Below are 20,446 nucleotides of genomic sequence, written 5' to 3' on the forward strand. Positions count from 1 at the left end.
TTCCAAGCACAAGTTCCAAACACATTCATTATGTGCCAGGTCACAAATATTTGATAAATGAAAAGGCGAAGAAAAGGGAAAGAAAGGAAGACCAGAAGAAAGGAAGGAAGGAAAGAAAAAATAAAGGAAGAAAAGAATGAGCCAAAGAATAAATGGACAAATAGGCCTAGGAGAATTCTGATTCAGCAGTGGGGCAGTTGACAGGGTACACACTAGTTTAATGAATTATTCTGACTTCTTAATCTGAGCTACAAAAGCAGTTACTCTTAAACACCTAAACATAAAATATATTGAAGTTTGAATCAGCAAGATGGACACTCTAAGTTTGGGAAGGAAGTCTTTTTTTTTTTTTAATTTTTTTGAATGTTTATTTATTTTTGTAAGATAGAATGACAGAGCATGAGCAGGGAAGGGTCAGAGAGAGAGGGAGACACAGAATCCAAAGCAGGCTCCAGGCTCTGAGCTGTCAGCACGGAGCCCCACGCGGGGCTCGAACTCACAAACCATGAGATCATGACCTGAGCCAAAGTTGGACACTTAACCAACTGAGCCACCCAGGTGCCCCAAGGAAGTCTTAATGTAAGTGACTTAAGTTTTGCTAGTGGGTAGGAAACAACCACCCACCAATCCCAGGTTAAGCTGTCTCTGATCTCCTTGCATATCACACCATCATAACTGAGATATGAGATGTTTTGTTCTTAGTGTACAGCACATGCACTTAAAACTTCCGAGGGAGTTAAAGGAAGGAGAAAGGTAGTGCTAAGTAACCCATAGTCATAGTGTTATATGCTTTATACTGTTTTATTTAATTCTCACAACTACTCTCTCACTGAAGTTAAAAGTAAGTAGGAAGTAACTCTTTGTTGGGAAAGGAAATAGATAATTAAAGGAAGTTTAGGGGTATACTTCCAAGGGAAGGGGCAGGTTAAAAACTATTTTTAGTTCAGGATAAGTTCTTTGCAGTTGTTCTTCTGTGAAATCACAATAAGCAAGAAAGGACAAGAGTCCAGGGTAATAAACTTTTTTTTTTTTTTTTGAGGTCTATCAGTTCAAGGTACTTCTTTCTGCTGGTGTGGCCACCATGTTCATTTCTGAAGCCAGTATGATGTGAAGGAACTCTAGTGTGCTATTTGATGAGGTTGTCAGCTGAGGCACATGGCAGAATTTTGGGGCTAAGGGGTATAGTTAGTAAGTGGGTAATAAGAACTGCCTTCCTTCTGTATTACGGTGTCATGGGAATTTAAAGTGATTTTGCAATCGCTCTTGGGAGATAATTTTCTCGGTTCTTAGAACAAGTTGGAAGATAAACTTTGGACAATGTATTATACTATGCCCTTTGCAATTAAATAACCCAAGATAATATGTTAAAGTTTAGTGGAGATTTAAATTCCTGAGCTGATTAAAGAGTTAAGACTGTTAGGTTTTTAAAATGTTAATATTACTCCCAGAGTTTCTAGGCATTATGTAGTGATGAATTGCATGTTTCCATCGCTTATTATTTTTCTATCTTGCAGAACAGCTCAGCATTAAATAACAACTAAAATTACAGTTCAACCTGAAGCCTTGGGCCAGAGCAGGAAGACCTTGAATTTCTGGCTGACTTTGGGCTGCATCGCATCCACGAAAAGTGGAACCATTGAAAATTAAGGGTTTGTTATGGAACTGCTGTTTCAGGAAGATAAATCTGGCTGCGTTTGCAAATGTCTGGGACAAAGAAGAGATAGAGGGAGTCCACTTGGAGGCTACTGTAACATCCAGGCTGAGGTGATCAGAGCCGGGGTGTAAAGGAAATGGTAAGACATGAAAAAAGAAAATAGTGTCTGCAACCAACACTAGACGATAAACAGACCCAGTAAGGTTGGGTGAGTGAGGAAGTGAACTGAAAGAACGGCTCCGTGTTCTCCATAGGCCCGAGGTTGTGAACAGAGGCCCCTCAATTCCTCTTCCGTCCTTAACGCGGACGTCCTGGGATCAACTGGAAAGCTCCAGCCTCAGGCTGGTCAGGCCAGCAAAAGGCGCATAGGCGGAAGGACCCGCCAGGCGGACCCGCCAGGCAGGTCCTCCAGCTTGCCCGTCCTCGCAGCCTCCGCTCTAAAGCAGTCCCTCTGGTTTCTACCCTTCTCTCCTCACCTTTGGGAGTCCCCAGATCACCCCCCACCCTCATCCTCCAGCCTTGGCCGGCACCGCCCTCTGTCCCTCCCCTCCCCCTCCCCCTTGGGGGGCTGACTCGTCCGGCTGCCACGTCTCACTGATGACATCACCAGGGCCGCTCGGTCTTAGCCAATCCGCTAGGGGGAGTCCGAGCGAAGTCCAAGCCAGCGAGTCAGCGGGGCGGGGACCAGGGAGGGGCAAGAGGGTGGGGAGGTGAGAGAGTGGGGAATGGGGCGAGCGACAAGCTCTCAAGTACGCATGCACCAGAGGCGCGGGGTTTGGCGGGAAGTTGAGTCCTGGTTGACACACCGCACCGTCCGTCTCCAGCTCCCGCTGTGGGTTCGAACTCTCTTTCCCGGCGTGCCACGCGGTGCGGCCGCCCTTTGGGCTGTGTAAAGACCCCTCGGTCTAAGGCTTTCCTATTTCCTGGTTCGCCAGCGGCCATTTTGGGTGGAAGCGATAGCTGAGTGGCGGCGGCTGCTGATTGTGTTCTTAGGGGACGGAGTGGGGGAAGACGTTTGCTCTCCCGGAACAGTCTATCTCATTCCTTTCCCTCGATTACCCGTGGCGCGGAGAGTCAGGGCGGCGGCTGCAGCAGCAAGGGCGGCGGTGGCGGCGGCGGCAGCTGCAGTGACATGTCAAGCATGAATCCCGAATAGTGAGTGCAGGAGAGCACCGGTCGGCTGGGTCCGTGGGCCTGCTTGGAAAAGCTTAAGAGGGGCGAAGAGGGCTGAGGCGGGAGTGAGGGCCTCGGCCAGGGTGAAGTGAGGGTGGTAAGGCAGGAGATGCTGGTGGCCCGGAGTCGGGCCCCATTGTCTGACGGAAGAGGGGTGGCCGGGGGGAGGGGTCGGGTCGGAGGGGTGAGCCGCCCGGGCCTGGACCGGGTCTGGTTGGAAGCCCTCAGTGCCGGGCCGGTGCAGAGGAATAGTCTGTTGAGGGGGTTGGGGAGTTTGGGAGTCGGTGGTGGGGCGGCGGGAAGGGGGTAGTTTCTCGCAGAGGCAGTGACTTTTGAAGGAAGACTTATTTTTAAGGGGGGAGAGGATAGACTGGGAGAGCTGTCCTAGAGGGCACTGTCAGACCCTGCGCCCGCACTCTGCGGAGCTGTCAGAATCGTCAGGGTGGAAACCTGCTTTACTTGTAAATCTTGAGCTTGTTGGCTCTTTCTTTCACTCTCCCGGCCAGGCTGCAGGTAATATGGATGCTTTTCCCACTGCGTGGGATTGAGGGGAATGAGTAGATGGTGAGAAGAGATTTTATTTTACATTTTTAGTTTAGTTTTTTTTTTTTTTTAACTTATTCTCTGGGGTTCTTCAAGAACTCACGGGGCCCATTGCCTTTTTTTTTTTTTTTTTTTTTTTTTTTAGAGGACACTGAAGTCATTTTGTCTTGTGTAGGTCGAGAAAAGAAAAACAACTAAGACGTAGGAACATTTTTCTGATGTTATCAAACTAAAGGAAGACTGCTGTCAAGTTGAAAGAGAAACGAATGGGCTCTATGATCTGTAGGTTTTGGATTACCTTCTTGAATGCTCGAAGATAGGGAATGAGGTTCCATGACGTGTCATGAAAAGTTAATGCATTTCTTTTTCTTACTCAAGAAGTCACCACAGCATATGTGACACACCTGGCACCTTTCCTGGGAACTGGTGTTCACTTTTCTTGGGAAGATTTCTTTGGGCTGTCTTTAATGGCCCTTAAAAAAAAAGTCCTCCTTCAGCTTACATATATAAATTAATGAATGGAGGAGATTTAATTGGTGTTCTTCAGCATCAGAAGGCTTTGGGGTAGAGAGGGAATTTTTTTTTTTTAAGCAAAAGTCAGTATTTTAAAAGTTGACTTTATTTGCTTCTTTGGTCAGTTAGTGCTAAACAGTTCCCCTAAAAGGTCTACCCATCAGTTTAGCTGACTGTCATGTGTGTGTCACATGGTTCTTGCAAAATGCATTCTGACTTCAAGTTTTGTAATACGGTGGTTTGATGCTGAAATGTCCCCTTTTGCACTAAACAGAAGCCATTCTATTTCATTAAAATTTTATATACTTTAAGAAATTGAGGATCGTGTTCCCATAGTGCCATGTTTGCTATGTTGGCAGTTTTTAATTTCTTTATCAAACTCCTAGGACAAAGTTGGTTTTGCACAATTAAGGAGAGTTGAACTTGAGGATCCTAATTTGGTGGTTTTCCTGGCAACAATAAAGTACATGGATTTGTCACTTTATGGAGACTTATAAACCTTGTCCATTAGGGGAGTTCCTTCTATTTGCTGAATATATTTAGTACTATAAATAGATTTTGAAGATTAGTTTAACAGAACCATGACAAATTACTTGGCCTCTGAATTTGTTTCTCCTTCTATAAAATAGGATAGCAGTCAGTATTCCTATCAGGGTAGTTGTGAGATTCAAGTGTATGCAAAAGAAGAGCACTCCAGGTGGTGTGTGTCATGTCATTATCATGTGTGACATTCTAGTAGTGCTAGGATTTAGGAATATAATCCTTACCCTTAAGGAGTTTATAATGGAGTATAGAAAATAGTTTGGTAAATGCCAGTAGAGTTCATTCCAGGTGTGCAGCATGGATAGGAGCAACAAGAGTTCACGAGAGGGTGGAGGGTTGTGGTTGGACAGTTCGGTTCAGGAAGAATTTATAGAAAAGAGGCTTGTGAGAGAATTATTAGCAGTAGATTTAGAGAAGCTCTAGGGAGTGGGGAGGATTTTTCAAGGGGGAAGAAAGGAAAATGGTTAATAAATGGCAATGATAGTAATTCTTAAGTAAGTGCCAAACCATCCATTAATGATCTCAACAGGATCAAACCCAGAAGTCATTTTTATGCTTTTTCTGCTATCGAGTATGCCCGTAACTGGCCAATTATACTTCTAGTCTAGACTGTGTCTAATAAAATAGGAGTTGGGAAAACCTTTGAAGAGCATTAGTGAAAATTACTTGGAGAGGAGGTGATGGGTATTTTATTAGGGAAGGTCACAAGGGCAAGCAGCAAGCAGATTTTTAACAATGTGACTTGCGTTTTTTCTTTTTGTCTTTAATGAAGTTAACCATCATAAAAGTAGTTAGTGAAAAATCGGAAAATAGAGAAAAGAACAAAAATTCTTATACGTCTGTTTACTTTAGTACCTGTTCTAAACTTTAAAATCTTTTATTTTTTCTTAAATTAAAACTTTTAATGGGTGAGTGCTTTCACAATTCTATGGTGTTGTCTTAATAGCTTATACTTATAGCCGTATATGTTAGGTATAATATACGTTACAATACGTGTGTATTTTGGCATACACATATGTTGATGTGAAAGGGTAGAACACTAGATAATGTTTAAAAGTGCTCTCTAAATATTCCTTGTTTTTGGTTTATCATCTAATTTATGTTATTCCTTTTAGAAACTTTTAAAATCTGCTTCATGGGTGCCACTGAATTTGGTAAAATGAAAATGGGTTCTTGATAAAAGAAAAAATTTGGTTCTCTCAGAAGGAACAGGGTTTTTTTAGATTTTTTTTTTTTTAATTGTTTTTTTCAACGTTTATTTATTTTTGGGACAGAGAGAGAGACAGAGCATGAACGGGGGAGGGGCAGGGAGAGAGGGAGACACAGAATCGGAAGCAGGCTCCGGGCTCCGAGCCATCAGCCCAGAGCCCGACGCGGGGCTCGAACTCCCGGACCGCGAGATCGTGACCTGGCTGAAGTCGGACGCTCAACCGACTGCGCCACCCAGGCGCCCCTTTAGATTATTGATCGACATATAAGATTGCCTGTTGGTAGCTTTTTTACTGAATGCTTTTACTTTATGATCTTTTAGTTGTAAACTTGGTTTGGGAGGAGAATGAGAAATATAGCAGCCAAAGATTAAATTTTAAGCTGTCCCTTTGACTACTTTCTACATTATTTGGCTAATATGGGAGAAATGACAACCCTGGGTTATCTTTATGGCAGAAATTAAGGGTAATGACTGATTTGTGAATTTCAAGTACAAACAAGAAAAAGCAACTGGAAGTGGAATCTCAATAGTGGGAAAAGTAGGTGAAAAGATCAAATTCTTCTTTTTTCTGGAGATCTGATGATTTTTTGAGCTAGGTGGTGAAGCAGGCAGTGATTATTTCAGCACACTGGTTAAGAAATACTTAGCATTATTGTCATACCAGAAACATTTTTCTCTAATCCATAAGCTTTTGGTGGATTTTTTAGTGTCAAGAAAACCATATTGGCTACTTCATCTGTAAGGAGTGTGTTAAGAATAAAGTGTGGGTACTTATCATGGATATACCAATTAACTACAATAGGAAGGACTATAGTCATCTTCTTGGATCACCTGTAGTTCTTTAATGTAGAAAAATTTTATAGTGGGGACCCTGGGTGGCTCAGTCGGTTAAGCGTCCGACTTCGGCTCAGGTCATGATCTCACGGTCCGTGAGTTCGAGCCCTGCATCGGGCTCTGTGCTGACTGCTCAGAGCCTGGAGCCTGCTTCGGATTCTGTGTCTTCCTCTCTCTCTCTGCTCCTCCCCCGTTCATGCTCTGTCTCTCTCTGTCTCAAAAATAAATAAACATTTAAAAAAAAAGTTTTATAGTAAATGCCTTGTTTATGTTTTAACACGGCTTCCGAATGATGTTTGAGATCATGGCCCAGGATTTAATCAGTCTTTCAAACTTTGCTCTTCTAACAGGAGACTAATAATAGTAGACTTAATGAACATTTGCCTTTTTCTTTCTTTCTTTCTTTTTTTTTTTCTGCCTGCACTTTTAACATAAGAGTTTGAAAGTAAAAGCAACTTAATATGTTTTGTTATCTGACAATAATAAGTATGTCATAATTGGCTTTCATACACTTTTTTTTTTTTTAGCACTTTTTTTATTAGAAAAGAAATCAACTAGGGGCGCCTGGGTGGCGCAGTCGGTTAAGCGTCCGACTTCAGCCAGGTCACGATCTCGCGGTCCGGGAGTTCGACCGTGTCAGGCTCTGGGCTGATGGCTCAGAGCCTGGAATCTGTTTCTGATTCTCTGTCTCCCTCTCTCTCTGCTCCTCCCCCGTTCATGCTCTGTCTCTCTCTGTCCCAAAAATAAATAAACGTTGAAAAAAAAATTTTTTTTAAAAAAAGAAAAGAAATCAACTAAAGTAAGTTGCCTTTTTTTGGTTGTCTTGATGAGTTTTGGGTGGTGTTGATAATGGTTTGAAAAATTCAGAAAAGTTTAAACAAGAAAAATAACCAGTATTCTCACCATCCAGAATATACTTTCTTAATTTCTGTAGAGAATCAGCATGTGTGATTTTTTGGGGAGTGTGTTTCCGGCAGCTATGTAGAATCTACAGCATGAATCTTAAGAGTTTTGTGTGAATATATGATCTTGTCAGGTCATTTGAAGAGAACTGAAATTTGGCATTTAATATTTTTTTCATCATTAAGTTAAAATGAGAATTTTTGACAGTTTCTTACATACTCCAAATAAAAATTTTTAAAAAATATTAAAAGATGAAAGAGCTTCAGAATCCAGTGGTCTCTTGAAAACTCTTTAGTTGACTTTTAAAGAGAATTTTGCTTTCTGAGTAATTTTGTTTCTTGGATATTTCAGTCTTTTTTATTCTGAAAGCAGTCTTAGTAATTTATCTATGTGCTACCATTTTGTTATATTCACATCCTACTAGCAATCCTTTGTGTGCATGTATTTCTTTCCTTGGCAACCTTTGACTATACGTTTAGGATAGTTTTACTATTTGCCATTGTAGTAAAGTTTCATTTTTGATAATAGCTTTTTTTTTTTGCTAATGTTATCTATTCTTGTCTCTTTCTAATGTATGAAAATATTTAAGGTCAAGTAAAATGCTTTTTAAGGTTTCTGAGATTTAAGGTTTGCTAAAAAATACTTTGAGTGTTTTAAGATGAAAATAAACTAAAAATGGATATAGAATGCCAATGCATGAGGTATTTTAGATATGTAGCTTATCAGCTTTTTACCACTGTCTGAGCTCAACTTTGGAGTTTCAGTAAAAGAGGCAAAATGCCTCCCCCCTTCCCCCACCAAGGAGAGAGGCATGGTCAGACTACTCCTCTCTTTTCCTGTAGAAGGTGGAGCTGAGATTGCTTTTTTGATGTCTAGAATAGTATTTAGGGAAGAACACCTAGGTCTTGGCTTTTCTTTCAAACTGCTCTGTGTTTCAGATAATAAATAAAAGGGTAATGTGGGGTGATATTTGGAAAAAAATAATAGTCCTGAGGAGTGAGAGAAAAAGTGTTGGTGTGTTGAGAAATGGGGTACAGAGGAGGAGTAGGAAATGAAGTGTTCCTTGGTAGTTTTGTGACTGGTTGGCTCAGTTGCTAGGAGCACTTTGCTTTATTAAATCCAAGGTTGTGATAGGTTCCGATTAAGTTTACACTGTTCCCTGTTTGTAGATTTCCTAATTCTGACAGGTGGTGTTCATGTAAACGCCTTTGTTTATAAGGGGGACCATTCTTTGGAAACATCATTTTTTTTTTTTTGACAGAAGCTACTATTTAACGAGTGCTTACTATGTGCCAGCCACCTGGCTTCAGGGGCATTTTTTTTTGCAGTCTGTGCTTCAAACTAGTGAGCAATTACATAAATTATGTAATTGAAGTTTTCTGTGAACAGTGATAGATTCAACTTGTCTGAATATATTTCCTTTGAATAACAATAGTACTTAAATGGAATTATTCTTTGTTTTTTTCACTCTGCCTATAGATATTTTCCAATAACTTGATTTAGGGCAGTTATTCTTTTTTTGTTTTGTTTTTTAATTCCTGTTAACATATATTGTTATATTAGTTTCAGGTGTACAATTACACCTGCAACAGCTCAGCACTTCCATACATCACCTGGTGCTCATCACCACAAATTCACTCCTTAATCCCCATGCTTATTTAAGCCACGCTCCATCACCCTCCTCTCTGGTAACCATCAGTTCTCTGTAACTAAGAGCCTGTTTCTTGATTTGTTTCTCATTTTTTTCCCCTTTTGTTTTGTTTCTTACATTTCAAATATGAGTGAAGTAAGGTATTTGTCTTTCTCTGACTTACTTCCCTTAGCATCATATGCTTTAGCTCCATCCATGTTGTTGCAAATGGGAAGATTTCATTCTTTTTTTATGTCTGAATAATATTCCATTGTGTATATACACAAACACACACCCCATATCTTTTTTGTCCATGGATCAATCGATGGACACTTGGGCTGCTTTCATATCTTGGTTCTGGTAAATAGTGTTGCTATAAACATAGGTGTACATGTATCCCTTTGAATTAGTGTTCTTGTATTCTTTGGGTAAATATAAAGTAGTTTTTCTTAACCCATTTATTATGGTCATGTACTCCTAGGAGCATTTGATGAAATCTGTGGACATGCTCCCTTTGTGCATACATACTTAAAACATTTTGCATAAAAGTGCATGCTGTTTATACTCAGTTTAATTTAAAGTCTGGTATTGAGCTAATTAGCTTTAAAATGTGAGATTTATTTGGGTATGCTTTATTTTCGTGAACTATTCTGTGCTTTCCTTCTTTTTTTTTTTTTAAATGCTACCTTTCTGTTTCTCATTGAATTACTAATATATGAGTTGTTTCCAAGAGCCTTGAAACAGGCACATGAAGTTCACAGAACATTAGTGTTTGCATTAAGAACAGTAGATCATTTCTGTAGTATCTTTACTACCTCAGTAAAGGATATAGTTAGGATAATGCCTAGCCAAGTGTGATATAGTCTTAAGTGTTTGATGAAACTTATACAAATAGTCGAATAGCTAGGTTTATAAAAGGACATTTGAAGCAACTTTGTGAAATACACACTGGATAATCATTTAGTGCTTTATTTGTAGATTGGTGGCTAGCACCTGTCTTCATAAAGACCAATTGGATTCATCACTTACTAAAGCTAATGAAGTCTGAACTGTAAAATTTACCATGCTTTTTTGAGCCAAGCTGACTTATTTTCTACCAACACAAATGTTCTAAGTTAATTTAAGCAGTGAATCACACTTTACTTTGTATTTGGTCAGGTCCTGTGTACTAGTTCATAATCGTTTGACTCATTCTGATAGGTTTTATATGTATGACTTAAGGTTTTTATCATCTGAGTATGTAAAATACATCATTGAAGGAATATGGTGTGATAAAAAACAGCATTTGGAGTTACAAACCCTAGGTTTAAGTTCAGATTGACACTTACCTCTGCAAGTCATTTATGCGTTTTTCGCCTGTTTCTTTCTCTATAAAATGTGATTAGTACCACCTCAGTTCTGAGTCTCAAGAGTAAACTGTACAGTGCTATAGAGATGTTATTTGACATGTATATTCTAATAAGGGATATTAGACTGTAAATGGCCAGTGGTTTCAGTTTTAAAGCTTTTCTCACACATGATTACTCATCACCCAATTAGTCTGTTTTTGTCTACTTTAACAATTTTCTTAATACACATTTAAAAAAAATCTTCTAGTAAATGCATACCTATGTGTGTGTGTATATGCATACACACACACACGGGTAATTTCAACCTTACAAGAAAGCTTGGTAAAGAAAAGAGCCAGCCCTTTCTCTGTCATTAATTAGAATATGCTAGGAGTTGGGGCAGGGGATGGGGGGGGAGTTTTTTTTTTTATTGTGAAAGATGGACTCTGCTCGCAGGTGCATACCAATTTGTTAAGAAGATGACTCATGGGGGCACCTGGGTGGCTCAGTAGGTTAAGCATCGGTTAAGTGTCCCGCTCTTGATCTCGGCTCTGGTCATGATCTCTTCGTGGGATGGAGGCTGTGTGTCAGGCTCTGTGCTGGTGGCATGGAGCCTCCTTGGGATTCTCTCTCTCTTCCCCTCCCCAATCCATGCTTTTCACTTTCGCAAAATAAATAAGTTAACTTTAAAAAAAAAAAATGTCTCATGCTCAAACAAGTATAATTGGTATCACAGTATTATCACAGATTAAATCTTGTGATACTTTTAAAAAATAGAATGGCAGAATAGGTGATGCAGAAGATTTAGAGAAAGGGCCTATGATTTCTATCATTAACAGGAAGTTTTACTTATGTTTTCTTTAGCTGGAGAGTAACAGAGTACCGAGGAGGACTCTCCAGAACCCTTGATGCTAGTCTTGGGATGTAGTCAAGAGCTAACAATTTGAGTTGTCATCAATAGCCAGAAATTTTATTTATGTACATTCTTTCCTTCAGTCCTGTGAAGAAATAGTGTCCTAGGTTTACAGATGTGGAAACAAAGGCAGAGAAGAGTTTAATGGCTTGCCTAAGGGCATTCAGTAAGCAGCAGAATTGGAATTTTAACTCAAGGGCCTGTGATTTCACAGTCCTAGTATGCGGTTTCCAACTTACTATGTGTGGTTAACTCTAGAAATTTAAAATTTGAGCCAGTTAATTAGGCAACTAACATTTTTGTGGTCAGTGTCTTAAAATTTATGATTAGAGAGGTTTTTAAAAATGTTAAAGGTTTGTGAAATACATGTTACGAGGTACATATTATGGTCTTTGACTTTCTCTTTCACAGCTTGGGTTGGTATTTAAAGCTTCCTTAGGCTTGAAGTCAATTATTGTATCCATTCTCAGTTTTTCTACCCTCATGACTATTCTTGAATATTTATACTTGGGGCCTTGGAAGTCATGGATGTGTTTCTGTGAGTAAAGCAAGTGAAGCAGAGAACTGCCTTTCTTTTGCTGGAGAGGGCACCCTTGCTGCAGACCATGTTACTATGTTGTGTGTGCTAGGCTTTGGGAGTTGTGACTGGTGTGATCATAGTACTTACAACTGTTAGTTGGTAATTTTTAAACCTTTATTTTAGATTATACTAGTAAATTCCTATGGTATTTTGTCACCATCATCTGAACAGAGGGTTTGGATAAATAGCTTTAAAGTTTTTGTCAAAGCTCTTAAAGGTTTTCGTCAGGTTACCTAGCCGTTTGGAGGGAGGAAGGAAAAATAATAATAATTGCCACTTATTGTGCTTCTGTAATGTGCCAGATACTGTGCTACAGGTTTTAGAGGCATTTTTTTCTAAATCTGACAAGAAACCTAAGGTAGAGGGTGGAGCTTGAATTCAAATACCGGTCGTTCCAGCTCTAAAACCCGTGCAGGCTTTGAAAGGTAAAAGAAGTAGAGGATATTTACATCTCCTCCCTGGCATATTTTTCAGCAAATACTGGTTACATAGGTTGTAAGACCTATCTACTTTTATTGTCCTCTTGTATGACTTGCCGCTTTGTTTAGAGCTACCAAAGTATCCTTCATTTTCAGAATTCCAACTTTGAATTTTTGGAACACTTCTAAACTGAGCTGAAATGGAACCTGGAAAATTAGTTTATTGTTTCTAAATATCAAAGAAAAACGTGTACTTTTATGAATAGCTTATGGGGACAATTTTTAAAAAATTGCTTGGCTATTTCGTTAAATTTGGAAGAAAGACTGTTGTACTCTGAGATACTTGATGATTACTTTGACAGTGCTTTTGTCCATAGCTGAAAATTTATTTTTTATTGTTTTTAAGTTTGTTTGTTTATTTATTGAGAAAGAGAGAGAAAGAAAGAGTCCTAAGCAGACAACGTACTGTCAGTGCAGAACCCTGTGCAGGGCTTGAATTCCCAGACTATGAGATCATGATCCAGCTGAAAACAAGAGTCGGACCCTGGTGCCCCTGTTTTGTTTTTTATGTAGTTTAGTCTTCAAAGTAATATGTGCTTTATAAAATTCAAACAGTGGAAATATGTGAAGGAACTAAAAGTTTTTACCTCTTTTCTCCAGCCTGATGGTCAATTTTGAATTGTTTTCCGTGGAGCATACTTAAAATGAGTGAAGGGGAGCACCTGGGTGGTTCAGTTTGTTCAGCGTCCGACTTCGGCTCAGGTCATGATCTCACAGTTCTTGGGTTCTAGTCCCACATGGAGCTCTCTGCTGTCAGCACAGAGCCTGCTTCAGATTCTGTCCTCCCCCTTCCCTGCTCAAGTGTGCGTGTGCGCGCGTGCTCTCTCTCTCTCAAAAATAAAACATTAAAAAAAAAAAGTGAAGAAGAAAAGTTGATGTCAGACACAGTTAACTGCAGCCCAAGTTTTTATTAATCATTCCATACCCTAGAGTCTAATAGAACAGTGTATAGTTTAATAGTGAATTAAAATTTGGCCACTGTGCCATAATATCATAGTCATAATTTTGTTTTAAATTTTTTATGTGAGCTTAGGTTATTTTCAAGTATGACATTTATAAAAAAGGTAGAATAACATTCTACCTTTCTCAAGGGAATTTGCTCTGGATGAAAAACACATTTACTTTCCACTGAACTTTTAAAAATAGTAGGCCTTTTCTAAGATATAGGTGACATGAAGTTTGTATTTTGGGAGTACTGTGTGGATAAAAACGACTTTATATTATAGCCAATTGTTTTGCTTTTGTCTTTTCTTCCTTGGTATGTTTCCAGAGGGTGGAATATTGAAAGTTGTGTTAATGTCAGTCGGCTTTCTCTTACATATGACCTATGTTTGGTAATCTAAATTTTATTTCATAAAAGAAAAATGTTTATTCTTATTTAATCCAAAAAATTGACTTCATATACTTGTGGCTATATTGGGAATGTGCCAGTGCTATCTTGACTCTGCTCTACCTATTTAGAAATCATTTATGTTATGGTAGTAATGCTGGATGAACTTGCAGAGGTGTTAAGTCTTTGGAAAAAACCTCTGGTTAAAACTTTTCTTCCTCTCAAATAATTTGTTTTTTGTTATAAGAGTAATATGTATTTATTGCAGACTGTGAAAAAAGTAAAGAAGGTATCAGTTGTAATCCTAAAATTTAGAAGTGTCCATTTTCTCCCAAATCTTTTATGTATGTGAACATTTTTTAAAAACAAGTGGGAAATGAATTATACTAAACAAAATGTAATCTTTTCACAAGTGTTTCACATAAACAGTCTCTACAGGTTTTAGAATTCCCAGTAGCATTTTATTTTATTTTATTTTTATTATTAATGTTTATTTATTTTTGAGAGACAGAGAGAGCATGAGTGGGGGTGGGGCAGAGAGAGAGGGAGACACCGAAACTGAAGCAGGCTCCAGGCTTTGAGCTGTCAGCACAGAGCCTGACTCGGGCTGGAACTTGGGAATGGCAAGATCATGACATAAGCTTAACCAGCTGAGCCACCCAGGCGCCCCTCCTGGTGGCATTTTAGATTCAGACATAAGTGGATTCATCCCTTACTACGTATTTTGTGTACAGTGTGGTAACTTCATGAGAAGGAAACCACTTTACCTAAGTAGAATTTTGAACCAAAGTTTGTTTTTGTAACTTTTTTAAAGTATAATCATGTTCTCACAATAGGGACTTTTTTAAAAATACAGAAAATTATCTGTTAGTGCTTGCATGCAAAAATGGCAGAGGTATCAAGATTATAATCAGATCATAAATAATGGAAATAGAGAATTTCCAATATTGCTGAAGTAGACCATGAATTGACTTACAGGAGATAGTGAAAGAATTTTTTTTTCAATCGCCGTTATCTTTGATGCCCCACCACCCATTAGTTAAAGGCTGTTTATTTCCCTGAATCTGTCTCTTTCTATCCAGCCTTAATCTGTCAGTCTACCTTAACTGTCTTTGCTTTCTCACTGAATTATCTCCTGTTTAAATTAAAATGTAATCTTTGCTCATGTTAATACAAGTTCAAGCAGTTCAAGAGTTTTCTCTAATACTTGTGCCTCAAAAGCAGCTTTTAAGTCTTTATTTTGTAGATTCCAGCAAGATTTCTGATTTGTTGATTTAACTTGAGAAAACACAAAATATGTCTCTTATGTTTAAAAAATAACTGCTAGCTTTTCTTTTTCTTAAAAAAATTTTTTTTTAAATGTTTATTTTTGAGAGAGAGAGAGACAGAGTGTGACCACAGGAGAAACAGAGAGAGGGGAAGAAACAGAATCTGAAGCAGGCTCCAGGCCCCAAGCTGTCAGCAGAGAGCCTGACACGGGGCTCAAACCCACAAACCAGCCCCACAAACCGTGAGATCATGACCTGAGCTAAAGTTGGATGCATGATCGACTGAGCCACCCAGGTGCCCCAGGAGATAGCTTTTCAAAGAGATTGTTATTCTGTGCCCATTTCACTAATGTCCTCACACTTAGTGTTTTTTCAAAAAATATTTTACTCCTTCCATCTTTGTATTTATCCTGTTTTTATTTTTTTATTATGTTATTTTTTAATGTTTATTTTTGAGAGAGAGAGAGAGAGAAAGAGAGCACGCACAGAGGAGGGGCAGAGAGGGGAGACGGAGTATCTGAGGTGGGCTTTGTGCTGACAGCAGAGCCCAGTGTGGGCCTTGAACTCACAAACTGAGATCATAACCTGAGCTGAAGCCGGACGCTTAACCAACTGAGCCATCCAAGCGCCCCTACTTTGTGGTTTTTTAAAAATCTTTTTGTTTTGAAATATATTTATAGAAGAGTTGTAAGAATAGTACAGAGAATTCCTGTATATCCTTCACTTAGCCTCCCCTAATATTAACATCTTGCATACCAAAGTACATTTATCAAAATTAAGAAATTAACATTAGGGGCGCCTGGGTGGCCCAGTCGGTTGAGCTTCTGACTTTGGCTCAGGTCATGATCTCGCGGTCCATGAGTTTGAGCCCCGCGTCGGCCTCTGCTAACAGCTCAGAGCCTGGAGCCAACAGCTCAGAGGCTGGAGCCTGCTTTGGATTCTGTGTCTCCCTCTCTCTCTGACCCTCCCCCGTTCATGCTGTGTCTCTCTCTGTCTCAAAAATAAATAAACGTTAAAAAAAATTATAAAAAAAAAAAGAAATTAACATTGGTACATTATTAACTAAACTACAGACTTTTATTGTAGTTTCTCTAGTTTTTCTCTTAATGTCCATTTTCTATTATAGAATCCAGTCCAGGATACCATGTTGGAATTACCTGTTATACATGTTAGCCTTCTTCAGTCTGTGTTTTTCTCAGTCTTCTGTTTTTCATGATCTTCACACTTTCGAAGAGTGCTATTAGATATTTTGTAGAATGTCCTTCAATTTTATTTTTTTTTTTTTAATTTTTTTTTTTCAACGTTTATTTATTTTTTGGGACAGAGAGAGACAGAGCATGAATGGGGGAGGGGCAGAGAGAGAGGGAGACACAGAATCAGAAACAGGCTCCAGGCTCTGAGCCATCAGCCCAGAGCCTGACGCGGGGCTCGAACTCACGGACCGCGAGATCGTGACCTGGCTGAAGTCGGACGCTTAACCGACTGCGCCACCCAGGCGCCCCGAATGTCCTTCAATTTTAATTTGTCTGATGTTTTCTCATGATTAAACTGGGGTTATGGACTTTGAGAAGATACCTTAGAGGCGGAGCACTCTACTCATCACATTGTATCAGAAGGTACATGAAATCAGCGTGACTTCTTACTGATGATACTCACCTTAATCAGTTAAGGTGGTGTCTGTCTGGTTCCTCCATTGTGAAGTTACTATATTTCCCTTTCCATACTCTTAGAAAGCAGTCTTTAAGAGGGCACACTCAACAGAAGGGAATTAAGTCCATCTTCTAGATGGAGGAGTATTCGAAGAATTTGTGGGCAAAGTTAAAGCCACCACAGTAATAAATATTTGAGGGGACATACTTTGAGGCCATGTATATATCCTGTTTCTCCTTAAAGTTTCACCCGCAAATTTTAGAAGTCATTGTTGGATTTTGCCTGCAGCAGTTATTACTGTGGTGATCTATTGATGATTTTCTACTTCTCTTATTCCTTCTACATGTATTATTTGGACTCCTATAAGGAAGATTGATCTCCCAGTTATTTATTTAATAATTGATACCAGTATGAACTCATGGTTGTTTATTTTATTCATTGGCCTATAACCCAATACATGGTTTATTTTGTGGTTCAGGTTATTCTTCCTTGGCCAGTGAGGGAACTTTCTGTTGGTTCCTGTGTCCTTTTAACATGCCGTGTCCCCATCCATTTTTTACCCCTAGGATTTTGCCAAAATGTTAATCAAGGATGGCCATAGATCTTCTTTAGTTGTGTCTCACAACAAAAGAGACCTGATTAAAAATGCAAATTTAAAATGTTCTCTGGTCTCTTAGCACATGCTTTGTAAAAGGTACAATGCCAGATTTTTGGATATACAGATGAGTAAGTTAGTTTATCTTCATACTCACAGGTATGTCTGTGAAATGAAGGCAATTAAGGAAATGGATTTTCTTTTTTTTTGAGAGAGAGAGAGTGAGTGTCTGAGCAGGGGAGGGGCAAAGGGAGAGAGAGAATCTTAAGCAGGGTCTCATGCCCAATATGGAGCCAACCAGGAACCAGGGACTTGATCTCAGGACCATGAGGTCATGACCTGAACTGAAATTAGAAAATCTAATTTAGAAGAATGTGGTGATTTTGTAACTCTATAGATTTCTGAACTAGAATAATCTATTTTTTTTGCACTCTGGTCAAAATTATATTGTAAACTGAAAATCCAAATTCTTGGGGAATAAATGAAAACACATTTGCTAAACTGTTCTTGACTCTATACCAGAATTGTCACCTTGTGCTTTCTAATTACAGATTTTTGTGTTTCTGTCAGCATTTTTACTGTGTTCTGTTTTGTAAATTATAGTTAGAGACATATCTTTAAGCAGTCTCGAATCTCTGAATTCTCTTGAACATTTGGTATATTAATAATTTAGAAATAAGCTACTACAGTAGTAGGTAATTTTAAATGTTCCAATGCAAGTAATGTGCTATTGATCACACTCTCCAGGTATGTGTATTCAGTAAGAGGAAGAAGTTTGTGAGTTTGATTTTGTTTGCCATTCTCCTCCAAGTCTCTTGTCATGTTAGTAAAACTGGAAAAGTTTTTACTTTTTCCAGTGATTAGCTCATTGCAGAGAAGAGTGCTCAACTGTTCATATTATTTATAATAGCTGTGAACTGTAAATTATCAGAAACTCATAAATTAACTGTTTTAAATTTTTTTTTTCAACGTTTATTTATTTTTGGGACAGAGAGAGACAGAGCATGAACAGGTGAGGGGCAGAGAGAGAGGGAGACACAGAATCGGAAACAGGCTCCAGGCTCTGAGCCATCAGCCCAGAGCCCGACACGGGGCTCGAACTCACGGACCGCGAGATCGTGACCTGGCTGAAGTCGGACGCTTAACCGACTGCGCCACCCAGGCGCCCCAAATTAACTGTTTTAAAATAACACTGTAAAAGTTAAAAAGAATGTGAGAATTGAAAAAGTTGATTTTTAGAAAATTAACTGTTAATTTCTTTTAACCATAATGTAATTTGTAACACACTTAGGAAGCATTCTTGTTTTTTTCCAGCTTTATGTTTATGCTGAAATAGAGAAAGTTGATCTTTAAGGTAATGAACAGTATTCAGGCAACATTTGTGGCCCAGTGCTGTCTTTTATTGTAACAGGGTCCAATACAGCTGATTCAGGGGGTGTTAATTGAGTGTTCACTGGATGCCTGGCACTGTGCTCTGGGAGATTGGTGATTTCAGGGCATTTGTTGTGTCTAAATTTCTGTTAAAAGCTAAGTAAAGTAGTATCAGTGGTGTGATTATTCTTGCTAACTGCAATGTAAATTGTTAACATGTACTCATTGCTAATGTTCATCATTCTTAAGAATTTATTTGGTCTTGGGCGCCTGGGTGGCTCAGTCAGTTAAGCATCTGACTCTTGATTTCAGCTCAGGTCATGATCTTGCAGTTTGAGGTTTTGAGTCCCATGTTGGGCTCTGCATTGGCTGTGCGGAGCCTGCTTGTGATTCTCTCTCTCTCTCTCTCTCTCTCTCTCTCTCTCTCTCTCTCTCTGCCCGTCCCCTGCTTGTGCACGTATGTGCGCATGCTCTGTCTCTCTCTCTCTAAAAATAAATAATAAACTTAAAAAAAATTTTATTTGGTCTAAGCAGGATGTCAGTAGTACTAACGTCAGTTCAGTATTACTTATTATGGGTAAATTTTATTCTCTTCCCCTCCTTTTTTCTTTAGGATCTCAAACTGGAAAGGATGTTAATTATTTATTAGTTCATCCTGTGCTTAAATCCCCTTTATGACTTAAGAGCTTCTTGTTTCCTTCTATGATTTTTATTTTGTTGCTGAGTAGGGCACTTTGGATTTTTTTAAATCTTTTTTTTCAGATATAATTAGGGACAATAAGTGTACTATGATAACTTGGTAAAACTAGAAAAACATTTTAGGTAATACATAATCACTGTGTAAACCTAAGTAGCAGTTGATGGATATCTACAGAGATAATCACTTCTGAACGTTTTACATATTGCTTACATTTAAATAATTGCAATCTAAATTTAAATTGTGATATTCGGGTTTCGCTTTAAGTGTATCATTTTTGAAAATTTTATTTTTTAAATTTACATCCATGTTAGCATATAGTGCGACAATGATTTCAGGAGTAGATTTCTTAATGCCCCTTACCCGTTTAGCCCATCCCCCCTCCAACAACCCTTCCAGTAACCATTTGTTCTCCATATTTAAGAGTCTCTTATGTTTTGTCCCCTTCCCTGTTTTTATATTATTTTTGCTTCCCTTGTGTTCATCTGTTTTGTTTCTTAAAGTCCTCAAATGAGTGCAGTCATATGATATTTGTCTTTCTTTGACTGACTGATTTCGCTTAGCATAATATCCTGTAGTTCCATCCACGTAGTTGCAAATGGCAAGATTTCATTCTTATTGATTGCCGAGTAATACTCCATTGTGTATGTATATATATACCTACCACCATACATACACCACCTCTTCTTTATCCATTCATCCATCGATGGACATTTGGGATCTTTCCATACTTTGGCTATTGTTGATAGTGCTGCTATAAACATTGGGGTGTGTGTGCCCCTTCGAAACAGCACTTCTGTATCTTTTGGATAAATACCTAGTAGTGCAATTGCTGGGTCATAGGGTAGTTCTATTTTTAATTTTTTGAGGACCCTCCATACTGTTTTCCAGAGTGGCCGCACCAGTTTGCATTGCCACCAGCAGTGCAAAAGAGATCCTCTTTCTCCACATCCTCACCAACATCTGTTGTTGCCTGAGTTGTTAATGTTAGCCATTCTGACAGGTGTGAGGTGGTAACTCATTGTGTTTTTGATTTGTATTTCCCTGATGATGAGTGATGTTGAGCAGTTTTTCATGTGTCAGTTGGCCATCTGGATGTCTTCTTTGGAGAAGTGTCTATTCATGTCTCTTGCCCATTTCTTCACTGGATTATTTGCTTTTTGGGTGTTGAGTTTGAGAAGTTCTTTATAGATTTTGGATACTGACCCTTTATCTGATACGTCGTTTGCAAA

At 38.9% G+C, this 20,446-nt stretch overlaps 1 protein-coding gene across 1 annotated transcript in view; it reads left to right on the plus strand.

Annotated features, from left to right (window-relative positions):
* The first annotated feature begins 2,569 nt into the window (after positions 1–2,569).
* Positions 2,570–20,446, plus strand: part of RAB1A (RAB1A, member RAS oncogene family) — a 31,471-nt gene continuing 13,594 nt past the window's right edge. The window contains exon 1 of the mRNA XM_025932222.2: positions 2,570–2,809. Coding sequence (XP_025788007.1) covers positions 2,787–2,809 — 23 coding nt within the window. The 5' untranslated portion in view covers positions 2,570–2,786. The remainder of the gene's footprint in view (positions 2,810–20,446) is intronic.

This window comes from Puma concolor, chromosome A3 (assembly GCF_028749965.1).
Source record: "Puma concolor isolate L17-30 chromosome A3, mPumCon1.1.hap2, whole genome shotgun sequence".
Classification (NCBI taxonomy): Eukaryota; Metazoa; Chordata; class Mammalia; order Carnivora; family Felidae; genus Puma; species Puma concolor.